At 39.5% G+C, this 25,727-nt stretch overlaps 1 protein-coding gene across 1 annotated transcript in view; it reads left to right on the top strand.

The window, feature by feature from the left end:
* The window catches only part of LOC110159301 (protein tyrosine phosphatase receptor type D), a 289,285-nt gene that overhangs the window by 219,224 nt on the left and 44,334 nt on the right, over positions 1–25,727 (top strand). Inside the window, exons 6-19 of the mRNA XM_055156330.1 lie at positions 4,478–4,666; positions 8,101–8,211; positions 12,636–12,905; positions 15,663–16,244; positions 16,585–16,730; positions 17,123–17,267; positions 18,647–18,952; positions 19,736–19,929; positions 20,632–20,658; positions 21,040–21,157; positions 22,294–22,881; positions 23,204–23,301; positions 23,385–23,641; positions 25,051–25,144. Of these exons, the coding sequence (XP_055012305.1) occupies positions 4,478–4,666; positions 8,101–8,211; positions 12,636–12,905; positions 15,663–16,244; positions 16,585–16,730; positions 17,123–17,267; positions 18,647–18,952; positions 19,736–19,929; positions 20,632–20,658; positions 21,040–21,157; positions 22,294–22,881; positions 23,204–23,301; positions 23,385–23,641; positions 25,051–25,144 (3,125 nt within the window). The remainder of the gene's footprint in view (positions 1–4,477; positions 4,667–8,100; positions 8,212–12,635; positions 12,906–15,662; positions 16,245–16,584; positions 16,731–17,122; positions 17,268–18,646; positions 18,953–19,735; positions 19,930–20,631; positions 20,659–21,039; positions 21,158–22,293; positions 22,882–23,203; positions 23,302–23,384; positions 23,642–25,050; positions 25,145–25,727) is intronic.

Genomic DNA, 25,727 nt, shown 5'->3' on the forward strand with positions numbered 1-25,727 from the left:
AGAGACACTAATTAGGCGTATCACAACAGCGGAAGGAAGAGTCAAGGTGCGCATAAACCTCCGAGGAATTAGCAAGTCATGTTCTGCAGATTAAACAGTCCGCTGAGAATGCCATTTTATTTTATCTCAAAAATCCAAATTTAGCCGTTGCCAAATCAGTGCAACAAGTTTTACAGAAATAATAATAATAATAAAAAAGGAAGAAATATAAAAAACAGAGAAAGTATCTTACGTGTCACACTGCTCACTGTAAGAGATACACAGGAAAAAGTTTAACGCAACATGGTGGGACATCTGACTTGAAGCGATAAAATCTCCATGAAGCCAAGCTGGTTGTGAACCCTTCTACAGAAGAGTTACATTGTACAGATTAAAGAAGGTGTCGGATACCAAATGCTGTATCGCTTTGAAATTTTACCACTATAGCAAAAGAAACCTTAAATTACGTCAACTGAACAAAAGTTGTAAAAACAAGACGCATTTACAGTTTATTTTGTCAGCTTTACAGAAACTGCAAACAAATAGGTGTGTTCATTTCAGTATAGATCAGCTCTTTCCTTCAGATAAATTTAAGGCAATGTCCAGAACCAGAACTTGGAAGGTCCAAAGAGGTTCATTTGGTCTACCGATAATTTTGTTTATTAGATTATTTTTTCCGACTAAGCTTTATATATATGATATCGGACGTACACTGTGTGATATTTTCGATCATTTCACTCAGCCCCAGCTCCAACTGTAAGACCAGATCGCAGGGTTTAAAAGTTCACAGCTCACGATTCATGTTCTCACCCTACACAAACTACTTCAACAGAGCAAAACCCTCACAAGAGGAGACTGGATTTCAAACAAGTTTAATATTCTTGTATACTTACGATCGGGAGCTGGTGACGTATTAGTCAGTTCTCGTTACCCCATGTTTACTACACAAAGCACGACACACGATTAAGTGAAAACTAGACCTGATCCTAAAAACCATCACACAGGTGAAAAATCTGCTCAAAAAGGGCCAAAAATCACATAGTGTAGGCCCGGTGTGGTACAGGATTTTGACTCCGCGGTGAGGTGACCCCGGGGTCAACATACCATACAGTATTTTGACCCCGGGGTCAGAATCCTATTATGGCATGTTGACCCCCCTATAGAATATTGACCCCCCCTATGAAATTCTATATTTTATTAAGAAAGAACTTGAATTCTATAGAAAAACTTTGAATATTAACAGTATATCAGCAAAATAAAACATATTGACATATTTAAAAGTGTTTTTTGAATAACTTGGATGCATTTTTTATGTTGATTATAACTTCTGAATGTTAATAATTACTTATATTTTACTGAAAATGAGATAAGTAGTTATTAGTTAGGTAATCAAAGTGATGTATAATGATTTGGAATCTTGTTAAAATTGACAGGGGTGATCAGTTGAGTAGTTAAATAGGAGATACCTATGACTGAGTAATCTGACCCCTCCAATATGTTTATTATAGTTATTATGATGTAAAGTAAGAAGTAATGTTAGTTGAATATTGACAACGATCTGTTATATATAAAGGAGGTCAAAATCCTATGACTATAGTAAATCTGCCCCTCCAGTATGTTTATTATAACACAACATGACTAAATTCAAAGTCGTTGTCCTTACAAACCATTGCCTAAATTGACATTATGATTAAGGATTATCTGAACATAGCAAACCAAAAATCATAACAATGTAAAATACAATATAAAAAGTGACGAGATTGCTATGTATATGCAATTTTAACAGTACGTAACATTTACACAAAATACCAAGTCGTTATCCATCAAAAGATTCCTTAAAATACCTCAAAAGAAAGTGAATATGTAGCAATATATAATAAAAGTACTTTAGATGAGAAATAATGATCATATAAGTAACTACTAAAGAAAAAATTAAGGGAAGTCAAAATCCTATGGGGGGGTCACTTTACTATAGTGGTATGTTGACCCCAGGGTTAGTATATGGGGGTCAAAATACTATCTCACACCGCTTTAAGGTTTTCGTACCTGACTGTTTTGACTGCGCACTAGTGGTCAGGAATGAAAACAAACTAAACCTTGGTCGGAAAAAAAGAAACTAATAACATACAGAATTTTGACAATCTGCGAAACATCTTCAATCTAAAACTTTTGTCAGTTGAAAGAATAAAAATTTTCTTTTGCTATGGATCTTACATGGACAGCCAAGATTACACCGTTGTTTTACCACTGGTTGTTACTGCTGACATAAACTACTACTGTTGAGTTAATTAGCTACATTTATTAGCATCCAACACTGTCAAGAGTAGATCTGCAAGTTGAGTCTCTCTGTGACAAAGAGGGAGATCTATCACTGCGTGTGGTCCGTTTGTGCGATTTATGTAAATACACAGACTTTTAAGATCATTGCGTTTGAGGCAGAGCTGCTTTAGTCTTTTGTCTCCCTGTACAATGACATTATCTTGTCTGGCATCTCATCTTACACCACACAGCACAAAGCCACCTGCCTTCATCAAACAACATCAGAGACACACCTCGCTGAATACAATGTTGCCGTTTCTATTCACTCATTAATCTATGTGCATCTCTCTGTGTCGTTTTCAAATCCTTTTTGTCCATTTTTAAGTCTGTCCCTGAAACTGTGAATGAGTAAAGGTTCTAAACGAGACATATTGTGCAATTTTCGTGTTATATCCTCAGAAAATACATGCCTGGAGTTGTGCTTGTTTTATTCATGCACGCTTCAGTAATCTTCCATAGTCTAATAGTCACCCCACCTCCTTGTTTTTCAAGTTTACACACCTTCTAACTAGCTACCATTGATTTGAGTTTTTTTTACAAACCGCTTCACAACGTAAATGGGCCAGAAGATGCAATACAAGCACCCTTCAACGGCATTTTGTACTGACACATTTTACGTATTTTTCTATTCAAATGATAGGAAACAGGCAAGGTGAGGTACCTAAATATGTTTATAAAAATCTCTGATAGCCTTTGTAAATCAGAATCCCAGGGAAGTTAACCAGGAGTGGCAAAGGGTTAAAGGTGTAACGATATCCGAGTGTCACGATACGATATTGTCGCAGAATGAACCTCACAGTACGATATTTATTGCGATATCATGGGAAAGCTCATGATATGGGGGGGAGGCTCACGATTAGGGATGTAATAATATCCAAATCTCTCTGTATGATATTTTCACAATATACATCTCACAGTATGATATTTATTGCGATATTTTGTGGAGGCTAAACAGCTAAAACTGTTAATATGCAACTTTTTCCTCTTAAAATGCCTTGACAAGACTTAATCCAAAGAACTAAGTCTTAAAAGTGTTTAGAACTGTTATTTCTTCTTGTAGTCTATGCTGAAATAGAGCAAAGGATCATGGTCTATGTAGTTCCCTCTGTCTTTTTTTTTAGCTATTGCTGCACCATAACTCTTCATTTAAGCAAAGAGACTTGTAATTCGATATATTGTGATGGTCCACGATATTATTGTGAGAACTTTGACGATACGATATCACGATATTTCAAATTATTGTTACATCCCTAAAAGGGTTACATTGTCTGGGGGCAGAAGGAACTTACTGAGGGCATAATTGGACCTTTTTCCTATTATTTTTTATTATTTATTAGGAGGGGCCGTGTGAGCCTACTGACCATGGGCCCCAAAAAGTCTGTCAACACCTAAGCAAACTAATTTTTAAAAGAAAATACATGATAAACATTAATACTAAAACTAATCAATGCCACTGACACAATAACCCATAAAGCAAGACTATCCCCCCAAAATAATCAGAATGTACAATATTGTTAGGAATAAAAGGTCTAAATGAAATGCTTTTTAGTATGGATGTAACAGTAACTGAAATATCGTGATATTTTGTCATCAAAAGTCTCACAATAACATCATGGGCTGTCACAATATATCGAATTACAAGTTTCTTTGCTTAAAAGCATGGTTTTATAGTAACAACAGCTTATTAACATAGGGAACTACATATCCCATGATTCATTTCAGTGCAGACAACATGAAGAAATATGTTTTTTACTTGAATTCTTGGGATTACGATGGAAATAATTCACATCAGAATCTTGTCGAGGTACTTTAAAAGCAGAAACGTGCCCTATCTACAATAACATTAGCCTCTCCAAAATATCGCAGTAAATATCGTACCAAGAGATTTGGATATCGTTACATCCCTACTTTTAAGTACTTAGTTTGTACCTATAATGAGTAATAGAAAGAATTTATTTGATCCTTTAAAGCTCAAATCTTATCATAGTACAGAAAAATTACAGACACTTCAACAGTAGTACAAAGAAAAAGTACCAAGATAAATATTGACCCCCAAAAATTGTTTTGTTGATCATATATTGAACAATAAGTCAATATAGTAATAGTAAGCCTATAAAAACACAGACACCATTCTTCTATCTCAATACAGGACTTCTCTAACTTTATCATCTTCTTGCAGAGGACCAATTGCCCCAGGGTTTCCCCACCATAGACATGGGCCCACAGCTCAAGGTGGTGGAGCGGACTCGCACTGCCACCATGCTCTGTGCCGCTAGTGGTAACCCGGACCCAGACATCTCCTGGTTCAAAGACTTTCTGCCCGTCAATACCACCAACAACAATGGACGCATTAAACAGCTCCGATCAGGTAGGTCTCCTGTACTCTTTTACCAAACTGGTGTCCTCTCCCTCTTTCTTTCTCTCAGCTCTGCTCCCTCCCGTCTCCTCTCTCATCTTCTCTTCTTCCCATGATTTAACGTTACATTTGGCTTTTAATTTTATAGGTATTGGCATTCGTTTCTACTTCCTGTTACGTCTTTCTGTACACCCTGGTGTGTGTTGTCCGTCTTGTCTTCCAGTATTTTGAATGGTCTTTTTGGGATGTGGCCCCTGTTTCTGTCTCACTGGCTTCTGCTCTAACCTGTGCGCTCATTGATCACTGCTGTGACCAAGAAATTCTGTTGCTGATTTCTGTTGTATTTTACTTTGTTTTTACGTTCCACTGCATTGGTGCAGTGTTTTGGATCCATTCAGCCATTTCTTTTGTTTTATTTGAAGGATTAATATTCAACACTCACGCTGAGGAGTGATGAAAAAATAAATAGGAAAGAATAGCCTAATACAACTAACAAATATGGATTTCATAATTTGCTGTGATATTTCTGAATACGGCTAAAAGACCAATCTTTACATTGACTTGGTTGTTTTCAGAAGGTTCAGAACTCATTTTGAACATGAATCATAGTGGTGTGTAAATGCCAGACAGCAGCTTTGTCTTTCCCCTTTCATTATTACTACAGCAGCCTTTGCTTGAGGGTTAAGCCCCCAGCTTCCATTTTCTTTGCCTACAGCTTACCCCAATATCCAGAGGTTCTTCTTAAGTGCAGTTTAACAGCCAAGCTAAACTACTTAAATCCTTGTATGTTGGACCACCTGTCTTCAGATTTCACAGCTGTCCTTTGTTAATTCATGTTAATTCTTGTTAACCTTACTGCTGGCTTCTATTAACTGATCTGTGTAGAATTAACCCTGATTTTAATGTAGAGTTGATTAAGTTTTAACAGAACCATGTTAACTAAACTTAACCTCTAAGAATATAATCCTATTCTTATGCTGTCTTTCTTTTCTCTGTATTTTTAAATCTACAGAATCCTTTGGTAAGTGCTTAGCTCTAAAGCACACATCACCCCACTAATTTCCATGTTTCCAACAACTATTAAAATGCATGGCATGGACTTACTAACAGCAGGTTTAGTCAGAGGGCTGCAGGCACACTGTCCTGTCACTAGTGTAACTGTCCAGCACTGCCAGTGCACATTAGCCCTGTAGGGTTAGCGTTAGTATCACAGACTTACCAGGGTAACCTTACATTTGTGTTACTCACTCACTGACCCAGCTACTCACAACTCACTTGATCTTTTAACACCACACTGTAGTTATGGAAATGTCTGTGTTCAGGGAGGTGGCCACTTTGACATAGCTCAGTATGAGGGATGTGTTTAAACAAATGATCTTATTCTCATACATAACCTGACAATACTCCTAAATGGCCCCTCCCCCAGTACACGGTACAATGACCTTTGACCTATGGTTTCTGATGAGTCCTGTCTCTCTGCCAATAGACTTGAGCAAACCTCTCTATGCTCTCTGTGCTCTCTCTCTATTTACGTGCCCTGTTAAATCTAATTTGATTCTTCTTCCAAAGCCCCCAGCCTCTATCTACACGTACTAATGCTTCTTCTTTCTAATCTTATTTGCATTCATATTATCCACCCAGGTGGTACACCAATAAGAGGTAAGAGTGCTGAACTGACGTTCACAGAATGAAAATAATACAGATTCATTCTTGCTGTCAATCCATCCATTCAGTCGAATCACCTCCATTTCTGTCCTGTTTACTGAGTCCAAATCCCATTATGTTCATCGGGACCTTCCTTATTTGTCCTGTTTCGTTCCACTAAATTTGTATTCCATTTTTTGTCTCTGCTTTATTTCCTCCTTTGTATTCCGTTTAAGAGCCTGTTAAGCTCACTTGTGATATGCTTGCTCTGGCTCAAATAAGCATATCCAATGACAACTATTTTTTTGAAGTATATATTTTTTTTCTGTTCATTTTTTATTTCTTTTTGGCCATAGCGAATCATGTGTCCCTCTTTTTGTCCAACTAAAACAACCAACATTTTTCCCCCTTAGCTGTTCTTGTTCAGCACTAAAAGTATGCACAGATGCTGTGGAATCACGCAGGCATGCTGACGACAACATTGCCTCTCCTCTGCTTTTTTCTCCCAAAGAATTCTTTCTATCTTTGCCAGCTTTTTCCATTCTTCTATTTGCTTTCCTCTCCTGTACCTCTACAAAAAAGCCCAAACAACCACTTTTTTGATAAAGTTGATAAAGGTGCTTTTTTCTCTTTCACCTATTTTTCTTACTTTTCTTGGGTTTGAGGAATATTTTACTTTTTGACTTTTTTTCTTCAGGGTTTGGGAAAGGCAAACTGTAGAGTCTGGCGAGGACCCGATTGGCTCATTTTTGCCTTTGTCAAGGAGCTGGAGAGTTGTTGATGCATACAGTTATTTTTCCTGGTCATGTGACACCACACTGCTGATCCCATTGGTGGATTTTTATGGGTGTCTTTTGTAGCTGTTTCAGCTAAAGCAGTGGTTGGTTACCTTCTTGTTGGCTCAGGCCGATATTTTGAATTTTGTCTTCTAATACAATTGCATTTTATTTTTCAGCTAAGGGTTGTCAGAAGGTTGTAAGTTGCGTCGACATACATTTCTTGCTAAGATTTGCATGTCCGAAACTTTTGTTTCAGAGGGTTCGTTTTGGTTGGTTTTACTTTAAACTATACTTAATATTTTTTAAATAAATGAGCAGCATTTTTCTATTTTTGTACACGCTGCCTTTTTTGAACAAATTGATAGATTGATTAAACCTGATCTGTGATTGAATATGCTAAAATTCATACCTAAATTCCTTTCTTTCAATTGTCTCCCCTTGTTATGCTGCTTTCTTCTATTGTAAACCTCTTTTGTTTGATCCATGTCTCCCTTAAGCAGACTCACTCATCCCCATATTGACCAGTCCAGTGATATGTTGTATATTCAAGGGTTTGCCCCTGACTCCACTCAAATGATTTTTCACATTGGCTCGAAGATGAGTGTCTGTTTAGATTTCTATGTGACTATCCGTTCTCGATATAAATTACATAACAGAGACAGAAGATGACATATGTTTTCTGTTTTACGTTTGTCATTTTCTATTTCGTTGTTACTTTAGGTTGATATGAGAAGCAATATATTTGTTCTGCGATGTCTTGCATGATTACAATTTGCAGCAAACCCTCACTTGTAGTTGGATTACAGTCTCCACTTTGCCTCAGCAAGTGGCTCAGGCTGTGATGAGGGCTTTACCAAACAATAGACTGTACAAGCAGATTCTCAAAGTGGCGCCCAGTCAAGCTAAAAGCGCAAAGCAAAACTAAAAATGAACGGGGCTTCTTTTTACTTTTGCTTGCCAACTTTATGTACCACCGGTTTTAACCATGTCCACCCTACTGCCCCATGTGTTATTCCCAACCAGGAGCGCTGCAGATCGAGCAAAGCGAAGAATCTGACCAGGGCAAGTATGAATGTGTGGCTACCAACAATGATGGCACGCGCTACTCCGCTCCAGCTAACCTATATGTCAGAGGTAAGAAAGCGCATCAACAAGCAATGCATGTGTATCGTATATCTCCAAAAATAACTACATGATAATTAGAATTTAACTGGTGGATAAAGTCTGCAGTGATCTTATTCTGCAGTGTTGTTGTGAGTATGCTGAGTGGGTTTGTTTTTGTTTTTTTGCACTGAACTTACCCGCACTGATTTGAACCTTAAAGTTGCACTGTGTAACTTTTGTGGTGGAGGTTCTGCCACCAGCTTGTCTCCATGGAGATGTTATTGCTTAGCCTGGTATGCTCCACAGTTTGGCGTTAAGCATATCTATTTCCATGGTAACAGGCAAGTAACGTTATCAGACCAAGTCAGAGTCCTGCACCAGGACTCACTGAGAGTCAGAACTCCGAGCCCGTGGAGCAGGGTGTCTGCAAAGCACGATCGGCCGACAGCTGCGCTTAGCTCCGTGCCAGTTCGCCAGCGGTCACCTGACTCTCTATGTGGGTGCACTTCCGGGTCCAACCCAACAGTCTGTCCTGGTTCAGTTCTCTTTTAGTCCTGTTTTAGTCTTATTTTAGTCCTTGTTTAGTCCTGGGTTAGTCCCGGTTCAGTCCGTGGCGTGTGCAGCACAAAAATGCAGCATCTCGATCAATGTTTCTTCTGCTCAATAAATAATACCTGTGAAATGATGACGTATTTTTGACAGTAGAGTGAGTCGCGTCTGTGAATTCGTATTCGTACTGAAGAAAGCGTAATCGTTTCATTTCATTTTGTGATTGTAATTCTTGACGTCGCAACTTTTCAATTCGTATTCTGATAGATAAACCATGTACAATACATTTTATGTACGACTGGACTAATTTGAGAGTTTATGAATATGTATTTTATGCTCAACTACAGACAAATATGCACAGATTTTTCAAATATGCACAGATGCATTTCTATCCTATGCATGCGAATATTTCTGAAAGCTTTCTTACTCCATACTATTGCCTACACAAACTACCTATTCAGACCCCATTTAGTGTCGTTGTTCGTTAAGAGGCACATTGAAAAAAATAAAGTGCTTCAGTTAGAATGCTTTTAATTTGTGCGTGATTTATCACGGTCATGGGCGGGTAACGGGTGGAATGTTAACGGGTCCGAGCAGGTGAGGGTTTAACTTTGATATATTCACGGGTTAAAGGGTGGGTGTGGTGTTGTACTGCGTGGGTGCGGGTGGGTGCAGTACTCTGGACCAAGTTACAGGACAGATCTATGGAAATGTTACCCTGCTGACATCAATGCATATTTTTATTGAACATATGGACAATAAAAACACCTGTACTTGGATTTAAATGTAAGATTAAAGTTTGGTGTCATACTATGGAACATTCAAGACAAAGCAATATCATCTCCATGGAGACAAGCAAGTGGCAAACCCTCCACAAGAAAAGTTACACAGTGCACCTTTAACTACTGATCTTTAAAGATTCTGGCCCTTACTTGACCTACCAAACCAATATGAAGAATGCATATTATGTTATTATATGATTACTAGTGGATGGCCCTTAAAATCAGTCCTCATTCTTTCCCAATAGCGAACCCCTCTTGGCCCCCCTTCCTCATCAAACTAGAAGGACTTATACAATCACATTTTTGTTATGAAAGAAAAAAAAAAAATTGGTTCAGAACATTTTGAACAATGGTTATTTAACAAAATCGAAATCTTTTTTCATATTGTTATAATGTCTTACTATTCAAATTTTTGCATTGTAATACTTTTACCAGTCTGAGCCCAGTTGCTGTGACAGGCAGCGACAGAATTAAGTTCTTACCAATACAAGGTCCTTCAAAGTGTGGCATCTGAACACCTTTTACTCTCTGTGTTTTCCTTGTTTTTCTCCTTTCCTTTATTTCTTAATTTTGCATCAAATTCCTACATTCCTCAGAGCTTCGAGAAGGTTGGTGTTTTTACTTTTAACACAAATCAAGTTTATGTATACTGCAAGAAATCACTGTTGAAAATATAAAGGTTCATGATCTATTATTTTTGGTCACCATCTTTTCTAATTTAAATACATACAAGTTTACTCTTTGGTTGAAAGCCATACATCATACTGCACATTGAGTCCCTGTCTAAATGCTTGCCTGTCTAAAATGTGGAGCATGTTTGCATCTCTGATGCGGGCCCTGGACCAGATTTGCCTCTGTGGGATGGGCCAATTTGCATGTTTTCTTGTTAATGCTTGATCTGTCCCTCCCTTGTCCCCTGAACCCTTTCTCTTGTCTGTGGTCCTGACTGAAAATAAAAGCACACACAACAGCAAACATGCGACCAGCAAATACAGTTCAAGTGCTGTCCAAGGACGTCACTACTAGGGTTGTAACATAAGTAATGACTGTGATGGTAAGTAGTAGTAGTAGTAGTGTGATGAGTACTATTACTAAGGCTGGAGTTCTTACTTTATTTTTTACTTATTTTTTTGTTCAGTGGCACATATTAAAAGCCTATATAGTTTATTCTTAAGAAAGCTAATAATCCTTAAAAAGACAAAACAGAATCCATTCGAAGATTTTGAAGTGATTATTTCTGCCATATGGGCCAGCCCTATTAGTGCAATTAAAACTAAAATGAATAAACTTTTAAAATCAATAAATGTTGTTAGCAGAGCAGCCAATGGTAAAACTGTTGTATTAGCAAATATTGTACATGGCAGCAATCGATGTAGTACTACTAGGAATACCATTTTCTTTTTTGATATGGCAGTACCTATTTCACCTCTGCTCCTGAGTTCACACTTAAATGTTTAAACAGAAGTGTTCTTGTTTGAGATCAGAATAAAACTAAATCAATAATTCACCATTTGAGAAGTTAGAAAGTCAAGTGCCAAGATGTAAACGCAACCCGCCCCGCGAGATTACGCACTTCCAATGGTGAGGATGTTTCTACAGGAATTCATGAAAGAGTAATGCAGCACCGCCCACAAAACATGACAAATGTAAAATGCAAATGAGCAGGATAATGTTGGGTCTATGGGGAGCGTCAGCCAATTCCATATTAATTAAATATTGAAGATGAGAACGCAGTTAATAATGCAAACAGTTCCTCTAGATTTACTCCCTGGAGATTTGCGTCTGCTTTGTGAATTAGCAGACGGGAAACACCAGACTGGATTGCATTGAATTGTATCCTCGAGTTTTTGAAAGTTCACTGAAAGAATCAACACTTAGTATTCAGATTAATACACTAACTTTTTGTGTGCTTTAACCTTGATATTTTCCCCTACTTCTTAAACAAATATTCAAATAAATTACCAAGTTTTCAGTGTCTTAGCACTAACTTACTATGTATTTTGTGTCTAACCTTGTCATCCTGTTTTAACACGTGGCCCTTACCCCTACCCTTGTGTGCATGCTAACCTCTTTTCCCTATAGGTCTCAATGTACACTATGGATGCTATGGATTGTTATTTAGTTGGATCACTAGGGCTGTCAATATACAAAATTTTATTATACTTACATTGTATTGTATATGTTATAGTTAGGGCTGGGCAAGTTAACACGTTAATTTTCTTTTAACTAATTAATTCATTATCACCGACAGTTATTTTTCTCCCGTTAGTGCAGTTATTATTATTAATTGTAAGCGTCTGTTGCTCACTGGCTTTTATTTTGAAAAAGTCCATCATGAGTGAGCCTAGAATGTCTCTTACTGCTGCGGCGCTCACAGTAAACAGAGGGAAAGAAAGTGGGATAAACAAACATGGAGAAGGGTAAGGAACTTTTACATGGCCATTTTCATTTTAAAGTTCTCCCAGGCGGCGCAGTTGACACAGCCAAAGTCATTTGTAACACTGCAACACTGAATTGTTTTATCACCGAAGTTTCAGGAGTCTGACAACACACTCGGTTGGTGTATTTCCAATAAAAGTCCACTATCGCTACTTTTTAATTCATTAGTTGGTTTTGCGTATATCATGCGATTAATCATGATTAATCAGACAAACTCATGTGATTAATATATTTTATTTTTGCCCAGCCCTAGTTATAATGTAAATATATATACATTAAACACAATGAACAATATCTATGGGTAGAATCACATATTAGTCTGATAAAAAAGTACATTGTATTTGATGGCCCTAGTGTATAGCCTCAACCTAAAATGAGTAAAATAAATCTTCTTTGTTTTATGTGTGGACCTCTGGCGTACTCTTTTGTGGCGTGATGTGAGAATGTGTTGGGGCACATTATTTCACATCAGCTGGAAGTAGACAGCCTCAAGCACTGTCAACTCTCCACTCCTCTCTATACACAGCTGTATATTAAGAGTGACGCAGTATGCTGTGCATGTGTGTATGTGCTACCGTGACTACTAAATCAAATCTGAATACAAGATGTCAATTTAACATCTTATCCTCATTTTTGCCAACATTCCCGAGGTCGCTTGTTTACACGTTCCCTGGTCTTTTGCAGTCCGCCGGGTGCCACCGCGTTTTTCTATCCCACCCACTGACAATGAGATCATGCCGGGCGGGAGTGTCAATATCACGTGCGTGGCTGTGGGGTCGCCCATGCCGTACGTCAAGTGGATGCTGGGGGCAGAGGACCTGACGCCGGAAGACGACATGCCCATCGGACGCAACGTGCTGGAGCTCACCGATGTCAGACAGTCGGCCAACTACACCTGTGTGGCCATGTCTACGCTCGGAGTGATAGAGGCAGTGGCGCAGATCACAGTCAAAGGTAAGCAAAATATACATGAATAAAACAACTTACTTAGATTAGATGTCATTCATGCGTGCTTCAGTAATTTAGTGATCGTTCCCAGGTCCTATTTCAACCCTCCTTACAGTTAGCTATAAGTTTCTGTCCAATGCTGAGCTCACATGTTTACGTCATCCAGTGGTGGTTCTAGGATTTTTTTGAAACAGGGGCCATTAAGGGGCCACATGTTACATTCAGGGGCCAAGTACAGGGTACATCCAAGCACACAAATGATTAATTCAGTCCAGTGCAAATACACACATAGACAGTAAAAAAAAGTCCTCCACAGGTCTGTTTCTTCTCCTATTAAGTTGTATTGATGCAGTAGGTCTACTGCCCCCAAGAGTTAGGGCTGGAATTGCATCAGTGATCATTGAATTCTCTGGTTGTTCTTCTCGTCTCTTCTCTTCTCTTGTCGTCAGTTGATTGATAGAATAGGGGCAATTCAGGGGCCAATCAGATTAGCAGTGGGGCCAGGGTCCTTGTGGCAACTCCCTTAGAACTGCTCCTGACGTCATTCATGCCCCCACATGACAGTTCCCCATAAATATACAAAAGCATGATACAAAACAGTTCACGGCAACTTGACAAACCTGATGCCATGTGCAGTAGTTTCATTAGCACACTGATTATGTTATGATAGTGTTCTAAACAAGGAGTGGCTTAGTATGGAGAACAAAAGGAGGGGAGATTCAGAGTGTCAAAAACTAAAGTGAACCTCATAAAACATGCTAATATATTGCTTTATGTGAATGTCGCATTTTTAAAACAAAATAATGTGGTGATTTAAATATGTTATGTGTTAGCAGTTCATACCCCATGGAAGTAAAATACCCCCTCTGATCTATACCAATAACCACTCTACTACTAGTGCTATATAGTACTGAAGCCATTACTGGGGTAGACTGATGCAAACATGAATTATAAATACACATCTTCCAACAACCACATTCTTACATAGGTAGGTGGGTTAAGTATCATAATCCTAAACAGTATGGTAACATGTTTATGGGCAACCAGTCTAACTAAAATAATGCCCTAGATTTTAATGGCAACTCAAAGCCATATACAGTACATTTTTCATTCACTCCATGCTCTGTGATGATTAGCTACTTCTATAAACATTACTGCCCCGGGGTAGACTGTTGGAGTTGAAGTGTCTTGCCCCAGAGACATGATGTAGAAACACCCTGTGTAAAACCTGTAAGATGCCGAGGATTATGCTGTAAAAAATACAGCATAACCCATAGTATTGATATGCATTTAAAAAATGAAAAAACGTCGACAGCGAAAATAAAATTAACTCCAAACTTCTTGCTGTTCTGTACATCTCTGTCGAAGAAATGCACACACTGAGCTGGCAGAAAACGGTGGCAGTTCTTTAAAGAAACTTATTTCCTTCACATCCTGTGATAAGTCATCTCCGAAGGACTGCAGAAAGCTTCAGACCAGCCCTGGCACCAGCTTCACTGCATTAGATCCAAGATTGAGAATTTAGCGAAATGTTTATCTCGCGGCTAGATATCTGTAAAGCCACAAGCTTGCTGTTTTGGTTTGCTAGCAGTAGAAGTGACACAGGAGGGAGGTAAATACAGCATCTAGTGTCCCATGTAGGCTGCCGTACTTATCTTTTGAAAATCATATCAGCTGTATGTGCTGGAAAGATATCGCCACCAACATACACGAGGGGGCTTACACACTGCTGTGCTTTGTTTTCCCAGGACATAACATAGATATTAGTCACAATATAACTGTCTGGCTTTCGGCTCCCCAGAAGCACACTTCACATGGCATATAAAGACAATCTATTGCCCTGATATCTGCCGCCATGTGCCACGGTGAGGGGAATTAAAGCAATAAATTTACCTTTTAAATTATTAACGTTATAAACACTGGGAAAATGGGAGATTAACGACAGCAGGGCCTCCAGCAGCTGTGCCTGGACTGGTGCATTATTTTATGTACAGTATAAATGCATTGGTTCAGTGTTTTCTTAGTGTAAATGTGAATAGGCAGTGTTAAAGATTATAAGCCTCCTTTAGGAATATTATACAGAACAGTACATCATCAATATGGAAAGCAGTGAGCTGGTAAATGAACGGAAGCAATAAACTTCAACACTCAACAAATTAAAAGAGGTCTCTATGGCTTACAACACTGAATTAATCTACTTGGTCCAACTGAGCAATATTTGTGATTTTTTTTGTTTTATTACAATTTATGTAACTTTGATTATGCAAGCCTTGCCTCAGGCTCCCAGTGTGCCTAAGGCGACTAAAATGGATTTAAATGCTACTGGCAAAAGCAATAAGTTGAATCAATAGGTTGATCCACCTATTCAGCTCCATCAAACAAAGAATTCAAACGGTGTCTTTGCCTGGGTCACATGAGTTTGTGTAGAAAAGGTTTACAAGGCCAATAATGTACAAAAGCAGACAGCAACTTTTATTCCACTATCATAATCAAAATAAATGAGTAAATTAGTACTCATTTATTTTAGACATAAAGACAATGCTAAAAAAATCCCCAAAAGTCTAACAAAATAAAATATTCATAAGATTGTTTTCTGAGGTATTGCAGTTGTAAGAAAACATCATCTTAGTTATTGTTATTTTGTGGTAACATTGTAGTACTTGAGGTATTAGTAGTATGGGCATTTCAGTTTGCAGCCCAATGCTCCTTTTAAATTATCTCCGTATCAGCCTGAGTAATGTTTCTGTATGTTTCTGTTTTTAGCATTGCCCAAGGCTCCTGGCGTCCCCGTTGTGACCGAGCGAACAGCCACGAGCATCACCCTCACATGGGACTCCGGGAATCCCGAGCCGGTCACCTATTACATCATTCAACACAAGTCCAAGTATTCCGACGACAACTACAAGGAGATTGATGGAGTCGCCACCACACGGTACAGCGTAGGGGGCCTTAGTCCGTATTCCGACTACGAGTTCAGAGTGGTAGCAGTTAACAACATTGGAAGAGGGCCACCCAGCGAAATCATCGAAGCCAAAACCGCCGAACAAGCACCAAGCACGGCCCCAAAGCAGGTTCGCGGGCATATGTTGAGCGCCACGACTGCTGTTATCCACTGGGACGAACCGGAAGAACCCAACGGACAGATCACGGGATACAGGGTCTACTATACCATGGACTCAACGCAACATGTTAATCTATGGGAGAAGCAAATAGTCAGAGGGTCCAACTTCGTCACTATCCAAGGTCTCATTCCCAATAAAACCTACTACATCAAAGTACTGGCTTACACTTCAGTGGGTGATGGACCTCTTTCACCGGATCTCCAGATCATAGCCAAAACAGGAGGTGAGCGAAGACTAGTTGTTATCAATGCATAATTACTGTAAAACTCAAACACTTTCGCAATTCTTTGGTGTCTGATCCTCTACCCTCATTAGCGGGTAGTTGCGAAAACATCAGGTAGTCGGTGCAACCCTTGATCGCACCAATCTGACTATTGAAAATAACTTCTTGAACAAAGTTTTCTCCATTATTTTTGCTTGAAAGAAACCAACTTCTGAGTTAGAATGTAGCACTAGTTGAAAAGTTGAGTCCACAAAGCAGCATCTGTGTTTTGGGTTTTAATGGTTTTATGTCTAAAAAGTATAACAGGACTAATGAATGTTTCCTCTGATTGTAATTCCAGTTCCCTCCCAACCGACTGACTTCAAAGGGGAAGCCAAATCAGAAACAAGCATCTTACTTTCATGGGTCGCACCAGCTCAGACTGGACAGGAGAACCAGATCACAGGATATGAGCTGATGTACAGGAAGAGGGACGACAAAGAGGAGGTAAGGAGTAAAAGTAAAAGATTATCTGGAGTTTTTCACTAGTGTGGTTTTGGTTTTGAATGACGGTCTGCAAAAACATTCTATAGACCAATAATATTTAGACAGGCCAACATTAAAATGCAGATTTATGTTGATATATAGAGAGTTCTAGGATCTAGTCATAGATAGAAATTACCAGGTGACATTAGTAGTAATTGTAGTATTAGTTGTAGTAGCAAAAGTTATAGTATAACAGTATTAGTAGCAGTAGCAGAAGTTGTAGTGTTGTGTATGATTTTTTTGTTGAACTCAAAAAAGTTTTAAAGTTTAAACTGTTCTAACAAGTCTCAAGGAGTTGTTGATTGTCCCACATTAGTCAGTGGAACCTGACAGAGTGCCACTCTTTGCCACAGAAACGCATCAGTTTTGAACCCACTACCACGTACCTGCTGAAGGACTTGAAGCCCTTCACAACTTATACTTTCCGGCTGGCTGCTCGCAGTAAACATGGAGTGGGAGCTTACACCAACGAGATCTCTGCTGAAACCCCTCAGACACGTAGGTCCTCTTCCTTATCTGACAGAGCTTTAAACGCTTTGGAACGGAACACATTTTCAAATGCATTCCAAACTTTACGCGTGCCGCAAAATCCCCTCAAAAGTGATAAAAATGTCACAGAGGTCTTGACTGCTGATAAGAAAAGTACAGTTTTTTCACCTATACATTTGATGCATTTGAAAATAGTTGAAATGTAAACACTGGAGGTAGTAAATAAGTGTTTCTGAAGTCTACGTGACCATGCAGTGTTCACTTTGAAAAGGTTGCATGGACAGCGTACACGGGCTTTCTGTGAAGTTAGGAGACAAGGTTAGGAAAACTTAGCTCCCTCCACCTTTGTTGTGAGAAATATTTTGACCCAAATGAGTGATGGGGGTTTCAAATGTTTATTTTAAACACACAGTTGTGAAATAAAAGGCCATGATTGGTCTGTATAGGCCTTGTCTCTTGGCATTGCAAGTCAGCCTGTATGCATATGCATTGAACTTTCTATGGAGAAAACTTTTCTAATGAAGCTACACCAACAGATATACTTACAAAATAGTGGCTTCATCATAGAAAGTTCAAAGTATTGGCTATGTAGTTAGGATTTTTTGTACCAGAGATCTCAGGTTTCCAAAGAATAAATGCTTTGAACATTCCCCCAAAACTGAACAATGTTTTCTCCACATATCTTCTATTGATTGAACTGTAGTTGCACTCAATATAAGCCAAAACAAATCTGAGATCTGTGAAAGTCTAGCTGTGAGAGCAGGTAGGCCCAGAGGGTGGGATATGAAGTAAGCAGAAGTGCATGACAATGTTACTATTACATTACTTAATAAGACATGTCTCCTTGGGAAGTTCTCTGTTGTACAGTCAGGCTTTTACCACAAACCAACAGGCTTCGGAAAGGTTGGTGACAAGATTTCTTCTTTGACATAGCTCAAGCATCAACCTTTATGTTTTTGGATTGATGGTAACTGCTTGCAAAGTTAATTTCAGTTGGAATGGTTTATAATTTTCTCAAACTCAGAAAGACAAAATAACATATAGTAATTAGTAAGGTGTATGATTATTTCTTCTGTTTGTTTACTCTATGGCAAAGGTAGGTTACGTATTGAGCTTCCATACATTCATCTCCATTGTGCATTTTGTGTTGGCTCAAGCCTTTAAATTTTTGTTTGTATATTTCTCATTTATTTACTTTATTTATCCTCACAAGTCCCTGTGATGTGTCCTCATTTTGTGTTATTTTTTTCCTTTTATGTTTTGGTTACCTCCACCTCCACCACCATCACCCCTTTCCCAACAAAATCAACTCCAAAATCCAAAAACATCCAATAAATGAAAAATATTCCACTCTGAACTTTGAATTCAAAATGGACTGCACAAATCAGAGCCCTCTGGCCCGCCACAAGACATCCAGTGCTTCAGCCCCACCTCCACCAAGATCCTGGTAAGTTGGCGGCCACCTTCAATGGACTTACAAAATGGGATTATAACCAAGTACGCCGTCCAATACACCGCCATTGATGGAGAGGACACTACAATGCACCAAATCGACAACATCCCCCCCGAAACTACTCAGCACCTTTTGGAAAATCTGGAAAAATGGACTGAGTACCGCATCACCGTGACCGCCCATACAGATGTGGGATCGGGCCCGGAGAGCTTACCTCAACTGGTCCGGACAGAGGAGGACGGTATGTGCCCCTCCCTCAAGCTGCTTAACCCCGCCCCCCTAACAATTACTAACAACCTCTCTGCAACTCGCATCTTCTTGCCTGCTCCTGATGCCAATTTTTGGAACTTTTTTCTAACACAAACTGCGACATTTTTTTCATTTTTTATTTTTTAACTTTGCTGCTCAATTTCAACATATGGTACGGTATTTTCTGAAGCTGGGCCTGAGACTTCCAAATCCCATCTGTCTGTCACTGCAGTATTTTTGAATTTTTTATGGCAGGAAATTTTTTACAGACTTGACTTTTTTGAGGAACTTGGCAAAGTAACAAGTTCCTGACAGTGGGAACAAAATTAAAATGGAAGATTTTTTTTTTTCTTTTTGAGGCCACTTTTGAAAGATTTTGCCACTCATGCAATACAATCATTTTGTATTCATTTTTCCTTGCTCCATAGCCAAAAATTCTTGCGGTGCTTCAAGTCTTTGTGACACTTGAAGCCCAATTTTGGCTCCATTTTTCTATTTTGGCAAAACACATTTTTATTCCATGTTTTGAAAACCCACTCATTTTTACTGTTTCAAGATTAGGTCAGTTGTCAGACCTGTTTTTGCTGTTGTTTTTTCCCTTACCATTGTTGAAATATTGATGTCATGCAATGCCTGTTGCAGTTTGCTACACTTTTGTAATTTTTTTGTCACTGCAGCACTTTCTACTAGAGCAACTGGGCAGAATTTAAGTCGTAGGTGAGGGATTCTCTATAATTTTGACCTTTTTTCTTCTATCCCCATGATGTCCCTCCAGTTCCTAGCGGGCCACCTCGTAAAGTTGAGGTGGAGGCTGTCAACTCCTCATCAATTAAAGTGATCTGGCGTTCACCGACGCCCACCAAGCAGCACGGTCAGATCCGAGGGTACCAGGTGCACTATGTCAGGATGGTTAATGGGGAGCCCACAGGACAGCCAGTCATCAAGGACATCCTGATTGATGACGCCCAGGTACGGCCCCCTCCTCAGCCTGCACCTCATCTCTCACACACCAGAGTGCACTTCTCTCCAACAAACTCTCAAACTCACTGTTAGTCTGTCAGCTAATTAGAACATGAAACACAAGGGAGTTTAATGTATTAATTATACTATCTGAAAATTTGAACAATGGACCAATCAGCATTTACGTATTGTTGGAGGTTTCTTCCACATCTTGTTCTCAATGATTGACAAACAAATTGAAATTTACTAGTTGTTATCTGTGGGTGAGTTTAAAGTAGTACTATACAGAAATGTGTATCCAACCAAATATTATGAGAACATTTTATAACATTTAAACAACACACTAACTTGTGTTGTTGCAATATTGAAAGACTTGATAGTGATATTGCTGTTAATATCAATATTAATAGTAGTTATTTTATATTAAAAATACTAAACCTATATAGGAAACATCCATCTCTGTCCTATTTACTTGATTTTTTTCATATATCAGTACTTGTTCAAATGAGTATCTAGCATGGATACTAGTTTTAGTATCAATTAGGACAATTTTTTGGGTCAAATATACTCTCATCATTAGAGAATCCCATTGCTAATATCACACAAAGCTACTTGATAGACTCACACATAATGTCTGTTTTATAAGAGTGTCTGTCTTTGGCCTAAAGTCTTTTATTCCTTTTTTCTCTCCCGAATCGTTATCACTGCCAGACGGAATATGATGATTCAACTGAACATGTGAGTAGATATTTCTGCTGCAAATTAGAAAAAGGGTAATTGAAAGGGTGCGTTTTAGTGTAATGTTGTTAACGCTAGCATCTTGTTTTTCCAATAACACAAGACCTCCAATACGTTTAGGGAGAACGTTATTGATCGTATGTGAAAGGTTTAAATTCAATTAGAGATCACCGATAACACCACTTTGTTTCCACATCCATTAAATAAAGCCTTATCAAAACTATCCTCTCTCGCTGAAGCATGCCCCAATTTCAAGCATAGGCTCTTGTAATTATGCTACCGTCACGCAGCCTCTTTTATCTCACTCCTATTTTTATGGCCCATTTCTGCAAGTCAGCAAGTAAATGTCCTGCCATTGAAGTCCTCTTTTTCTTCTCACAGGAAATGATCATTTCAGAGCTGCTGGCTGAGACCACGTACTCAGTGACAGTGGCCGCCTACACCACAAAAGGCGATGGTGCACGCAGCAAGCCCAAACTGGTCACCACCACTGGAGCAGGTAAATCTGATGTTTTTTCTCAATAATAAAAAGTGTTCAAAGAATTCAGCAGTACTATGTGTTAATACCATCACCATGTACAAGAATATTGGTTGTTAGTCAATAATAATAGTGATTTTTATACACATGCGGGAGATTGGATTCTGCTGAAATGAATTAGCAATGGTCCAATGTAGATTTATTTTATTTAGTTATGTATTTTTAAGCCAATGACAATATCAGATATTTGTCTTGCTGTTGTGGCCAATAAAAAACCCTTGAGGATACCAATATTAAGCTTAAGCAGTTGTGTTGATTTTTTTGCATTGCATAATTGTGAAAATATATTCCCACATTTTTACAAAAATCTGAGAAATCTGATGCACTGAGGACAAAGTGGGATTAATACATGAGCACACTGAGATACAAAAAAAAAAGGGGCAAAATATAGTCTAAATTTTCAATATTGGATCAATGCCTATAATAGCGGTCTGTGCGGGACAGAATTTTCAGTCCTGCTCCCGCCCGCATCCACATTGTGCAGTCCCGCTCCCGCCCATGCCTGCAACAAATTATAATCCCGCTCCCGCCCGCATCTGCAATATTTTGTCCCGCTCCTGCCCACAAATCCCGCAAGATGGGGACGTTTGCTTTCTTAAACTCTATCAAACACGGGAGAAGCAGAAAGGAATTGTCTAAAATGTGCGAGAGATTAGACCACATCCGCAAGTTTAGGCTGCTTAAAATGTCTTGATTAATGCCAAATAAAATATCCAGCACAAATTATGCATGATAGGCAAACATTAATCATTTGTATATGTTAATTTACACTCACATTTAGTTTGTGGGACTGCAGTTTATTATCCCACCCACTCTCTCATTGTGCAGTTCTGTTTCTGCCCAAGCCCGCAATGAGCTTTCAAAATGTGTCCTGTGCCGCACTGTTTTGCGTCGGGTCCCTCGGGAGTGCAGGGCTCTAAACTATATCTGCTGTAACCAGATATAACAGATAACAACAGCCATCACTGAATTGAATTGTATCAGCCAAAAGTTATATTGAAAGTATTTTATCCAACTATGCCAAAAATGTACAACGTATCACTCAGTTTGTACTGACCACAGTAACAGTATTCTTACTTTACTTTTCTTTCCCGTAGTTCCAGAAAAACCCAGACTCATGGTCAGTACCACCAACATGGGCACGGCTCTCCTGCAGTGGCACCCCCCTGCCTCCACTCACGGGCCCCTACAAGGATACAGGCTCAGATTCGGACGCAAAGATGTAGAACCCCTCACGGTTATTGAATTCCCCGAGCGCGAAAATCACTATACTACCAAAGAGATCCACAAGGGGGCCTCCTATACCTTCCGCCTTTCTGCTCGCAACAAGGTGGGCTTCGGCGAGGAAACGGTAAAAGAAGTTACGACCAATGAGGACGTACCGAGCGGCTACCCTCAGAGCATATCAGCAGAGGGCGCCACCACGTCCACAGTTCAAGTCAACTGGCATCCCGTGTTACTCGCCGAACGCAACGGGAAAATTGTGAAATACGCGCTGCAATACAAGGACATCAACAGCCCGCGCAGTCCGTCTGAACTCTTCATCACCGCCCCAGAGTCCACAGTCGTCCTCGACGGTCTAAGGGCTGACACCACTTATGATATTAAAATGTGTGCCTTCACCAGCAAAGGCTCTGGCCCCTATAGTCCTAGTGTTCAATTCAGGACACAGCCGTTGGATCAAGGTAGGACCAGTGCCGCAATCGTTCCCGCATCCTCTTCACAGCTCTTCTTTCCTTGTCTAAAAACAGCACATCACGACATGCTCTCTCCCCTTTCCTTTCACAAACATAACATTTTAAGTTGAGTAAGTATATGTGTCATGGAAGTACAGTCTTTAGTTGGTGTTGACAGAGAGGTAAGAGGCTAGAGTTAAGAGTAGCACAGTTGTCAATGTGATATGGAGGAGGCTTTGTGAGGTAAGCGCTGGTTTGGGGCCGCTGTGGGAAGGGAGATACAGGAGAGGAGGTTGTGTCTAAATCATCTGCTCCCCCTTTCTTTTAGCAGTGTTTGCAAAAAATTTTCATGTGAAAGCTGCCATGAAGACATCCGTGCTGCTGACTTGGGAGATTCCAGACACCTACAATCCAGCTCAACCGTTCACCGTGAGAGCCTTAACATTTTATACAAGATTATAACAACTCGAAAAACATGTCATGAAAGCGCACTCTACATAATTTGCATTCAGATCCTTTACGACAACGGGCAGAGCGTGGAGGTGGATGGGAAGCTCACGCAGAAGCTGATAACTGGGCTACAGCCTGAGACGCAGTATTCGTTCCTTCTGACCAATCGCGGGAACAGCGCAGGAGGTTTGCAGCACCGCGTCTCCACCATGACGGCTCCAGATGTTCTCCGCACCAAACCCTACCTGATCGGGAAGACCAACTCGGACGGTATGGTGACTGTGGAGCTGCCATCGGTGCAAACGTCTGAGCGAGTCAGGTGGGTAAAATGCTTATTTTGACTAATCTATGATCGTTTTTTAATGTATAATGAAAAGTAAAAAAAAAAAAAAGTTATATAGTTCGTATGTAACTTTTCTGGTGGAGGGTCTGTCACTTGCTATTATTGCATTGCCAGAAATGTTCCTCAGTGTGGCTTTAAACACTATCTAATGCCAAGTTGCTGGTCAGATGTATGAAGACAAGAGCTCACTCAGTTATAAGTTGTTTTAATGTCATACTGTGGAACATTACTCTCAAAGCAACAACACCCATGGCAACAAGCAATTGACAGACCCTCTACCACCAGAAAAGTTACATAGTGTACCTTTAAGTCTCTGTTCCAGATAAAGAGATGAGTGCAGCTTTGTACTAAGTGTTTACAGTCAATAAATCAATTTTCTGCAGTAATAATTTATCATGTGGGTTATGCATACATCAATGAATAAGCAAGCCTATGAATAAAAGTGTCATCCTGTTTGACAGAATGCATAAAATGTGGACTTTCATGAGTCTAGTTAGTACACTTAGCCCACACAGTACTAGCTTGACTTTGCATTGTGAACACAAAGCCGTGTGAAGTCCTCAGAGCGTTGAGACAAAGCCCATGTTGTCAAGGCGCCAGCAGCACATCCGACTGTAGACTGCGGCTTCAAACCCATCTTGTGTTTTGATGTTGCTGGATGCACTCGGCCCGCCGTCTCCCATGCCAGAGCTTAAGCTAATGAGTTTCCCATTAGCCTGCCACGCTGCCTCTCTGGCTATCGCGAGCTTGTGTGGTGCCCAATGAGAAAGGCCAGAACACTCTGGCACAGGCTCTTATCTCCAGTGCCACCCCGATGAAGGGATGAAATCCTTCTAATTCTCATCTTTTCACGGAGGTCTTCTAATTAGCCCACGGAGGCCCAGTGAGGTGCATCTACACTGCCCCACTCCTATGAACAAGCTTCAATGAAAAAGAAAATATGTAGTCACACCACTCAAGTGAGGGAGATTGGTTTGGCTTACTAATGGCCTGATTATGGGACGGTATCTGCTAATTATGTGTTCTGGTCGATGTATATCCAGATGCAAGTGAAAAGAATTATAATAAAATAGAGTAGTGGAGTTCATACTTCACAATAAGTGTGACAATTTTATGTTAAATGACAATGATTAAAAGCTCTATTGTTTATGTTAATTTTTATTAGTTTTTAATAAGACAATAAAAAAGAATGTACATAGTTTACATGACAGAAACAAGCACTGTCGTCTTATTGCACTTTTCATGTAGTGTACTGTATTCTTTTTAATATAACATTAATTTAACATATTTATATTTATTTTCTGGTGATGCTTTTTACCTCATTAAAAATAACTACATTGATAAGCACTTCAGTACTGCATGCTAATCAGTCCTATGTGTTTTAGGGGCTATTATGTTGTTGTTGTACCTCTGAGAAAACAACGGACTGGCAAGTTTTTCAAGCCGTGGGAGAATCCTGATGAGATGAACTGGGAAGAGGTGAGTTTAATGACACAGACTCTTATCAGAAATGTTTGAAACCTGTAGCTTTGCCAATAGTGCGCCATACTTTTCTCCAAAGTGTAGAAACAGGCCTGTAGTTTTTGAGAGGGCAGGAAGAACAAGAGATGTGTCTCGCTGATTGACGCAAATAGCAGCAGAGAGCACTGTTCATATGGAAATGAGAACATGAAGTAGCCATCAAGTGCACTGCAAACTCAACCCTCATCCTCCCCTCCTCCTCCTCCTTTTTTGTGGCGGCTGTAATTACCTGAAGAGCTGCATCAGGCCTTCCTGTCTTCTCTCATTCTAGTCCAAGCTAGCACAGTGTGTGTGCACAAAACACTTGACAACTTTTATATTTAACTGGTCGGATCGGAGTTTCTGTGAGCTGCATGCATGATTAAGTGTGTTTGCAAATGAAAGCTTCTATTGTTATACTGTTAACTCTAGGTTAAAATTTAAAATGTTCTATTTACATGGCCTATAGTAATAGCATATATATCTATATTTATTTGTACTGCCAATTCTATAAAATATAAAACTAGTAGATGCCATATAAAAAAGTTTTGAATACACTTCA

Source organism: Boleophthalmus pectinirostris, unplaced genomic scaffold (assembly GCF_026225935.1).
Source record: "Boleophthalmus pectinirostris isolate CB_2022bp ecotype Guang Dong unplaced genomic scaffold, ASM2622593v1 HiC_scaffold_20, whole genome shotgun sequence".
Classification (NCBI taxonomy): domain Eukaryota; kingdom Metazoa; phylum Chordata; class Actinopteri; order Gobiiformes; family Gobiidae; genus Boleophthalmus; species Boleophthalmus pectinirostris.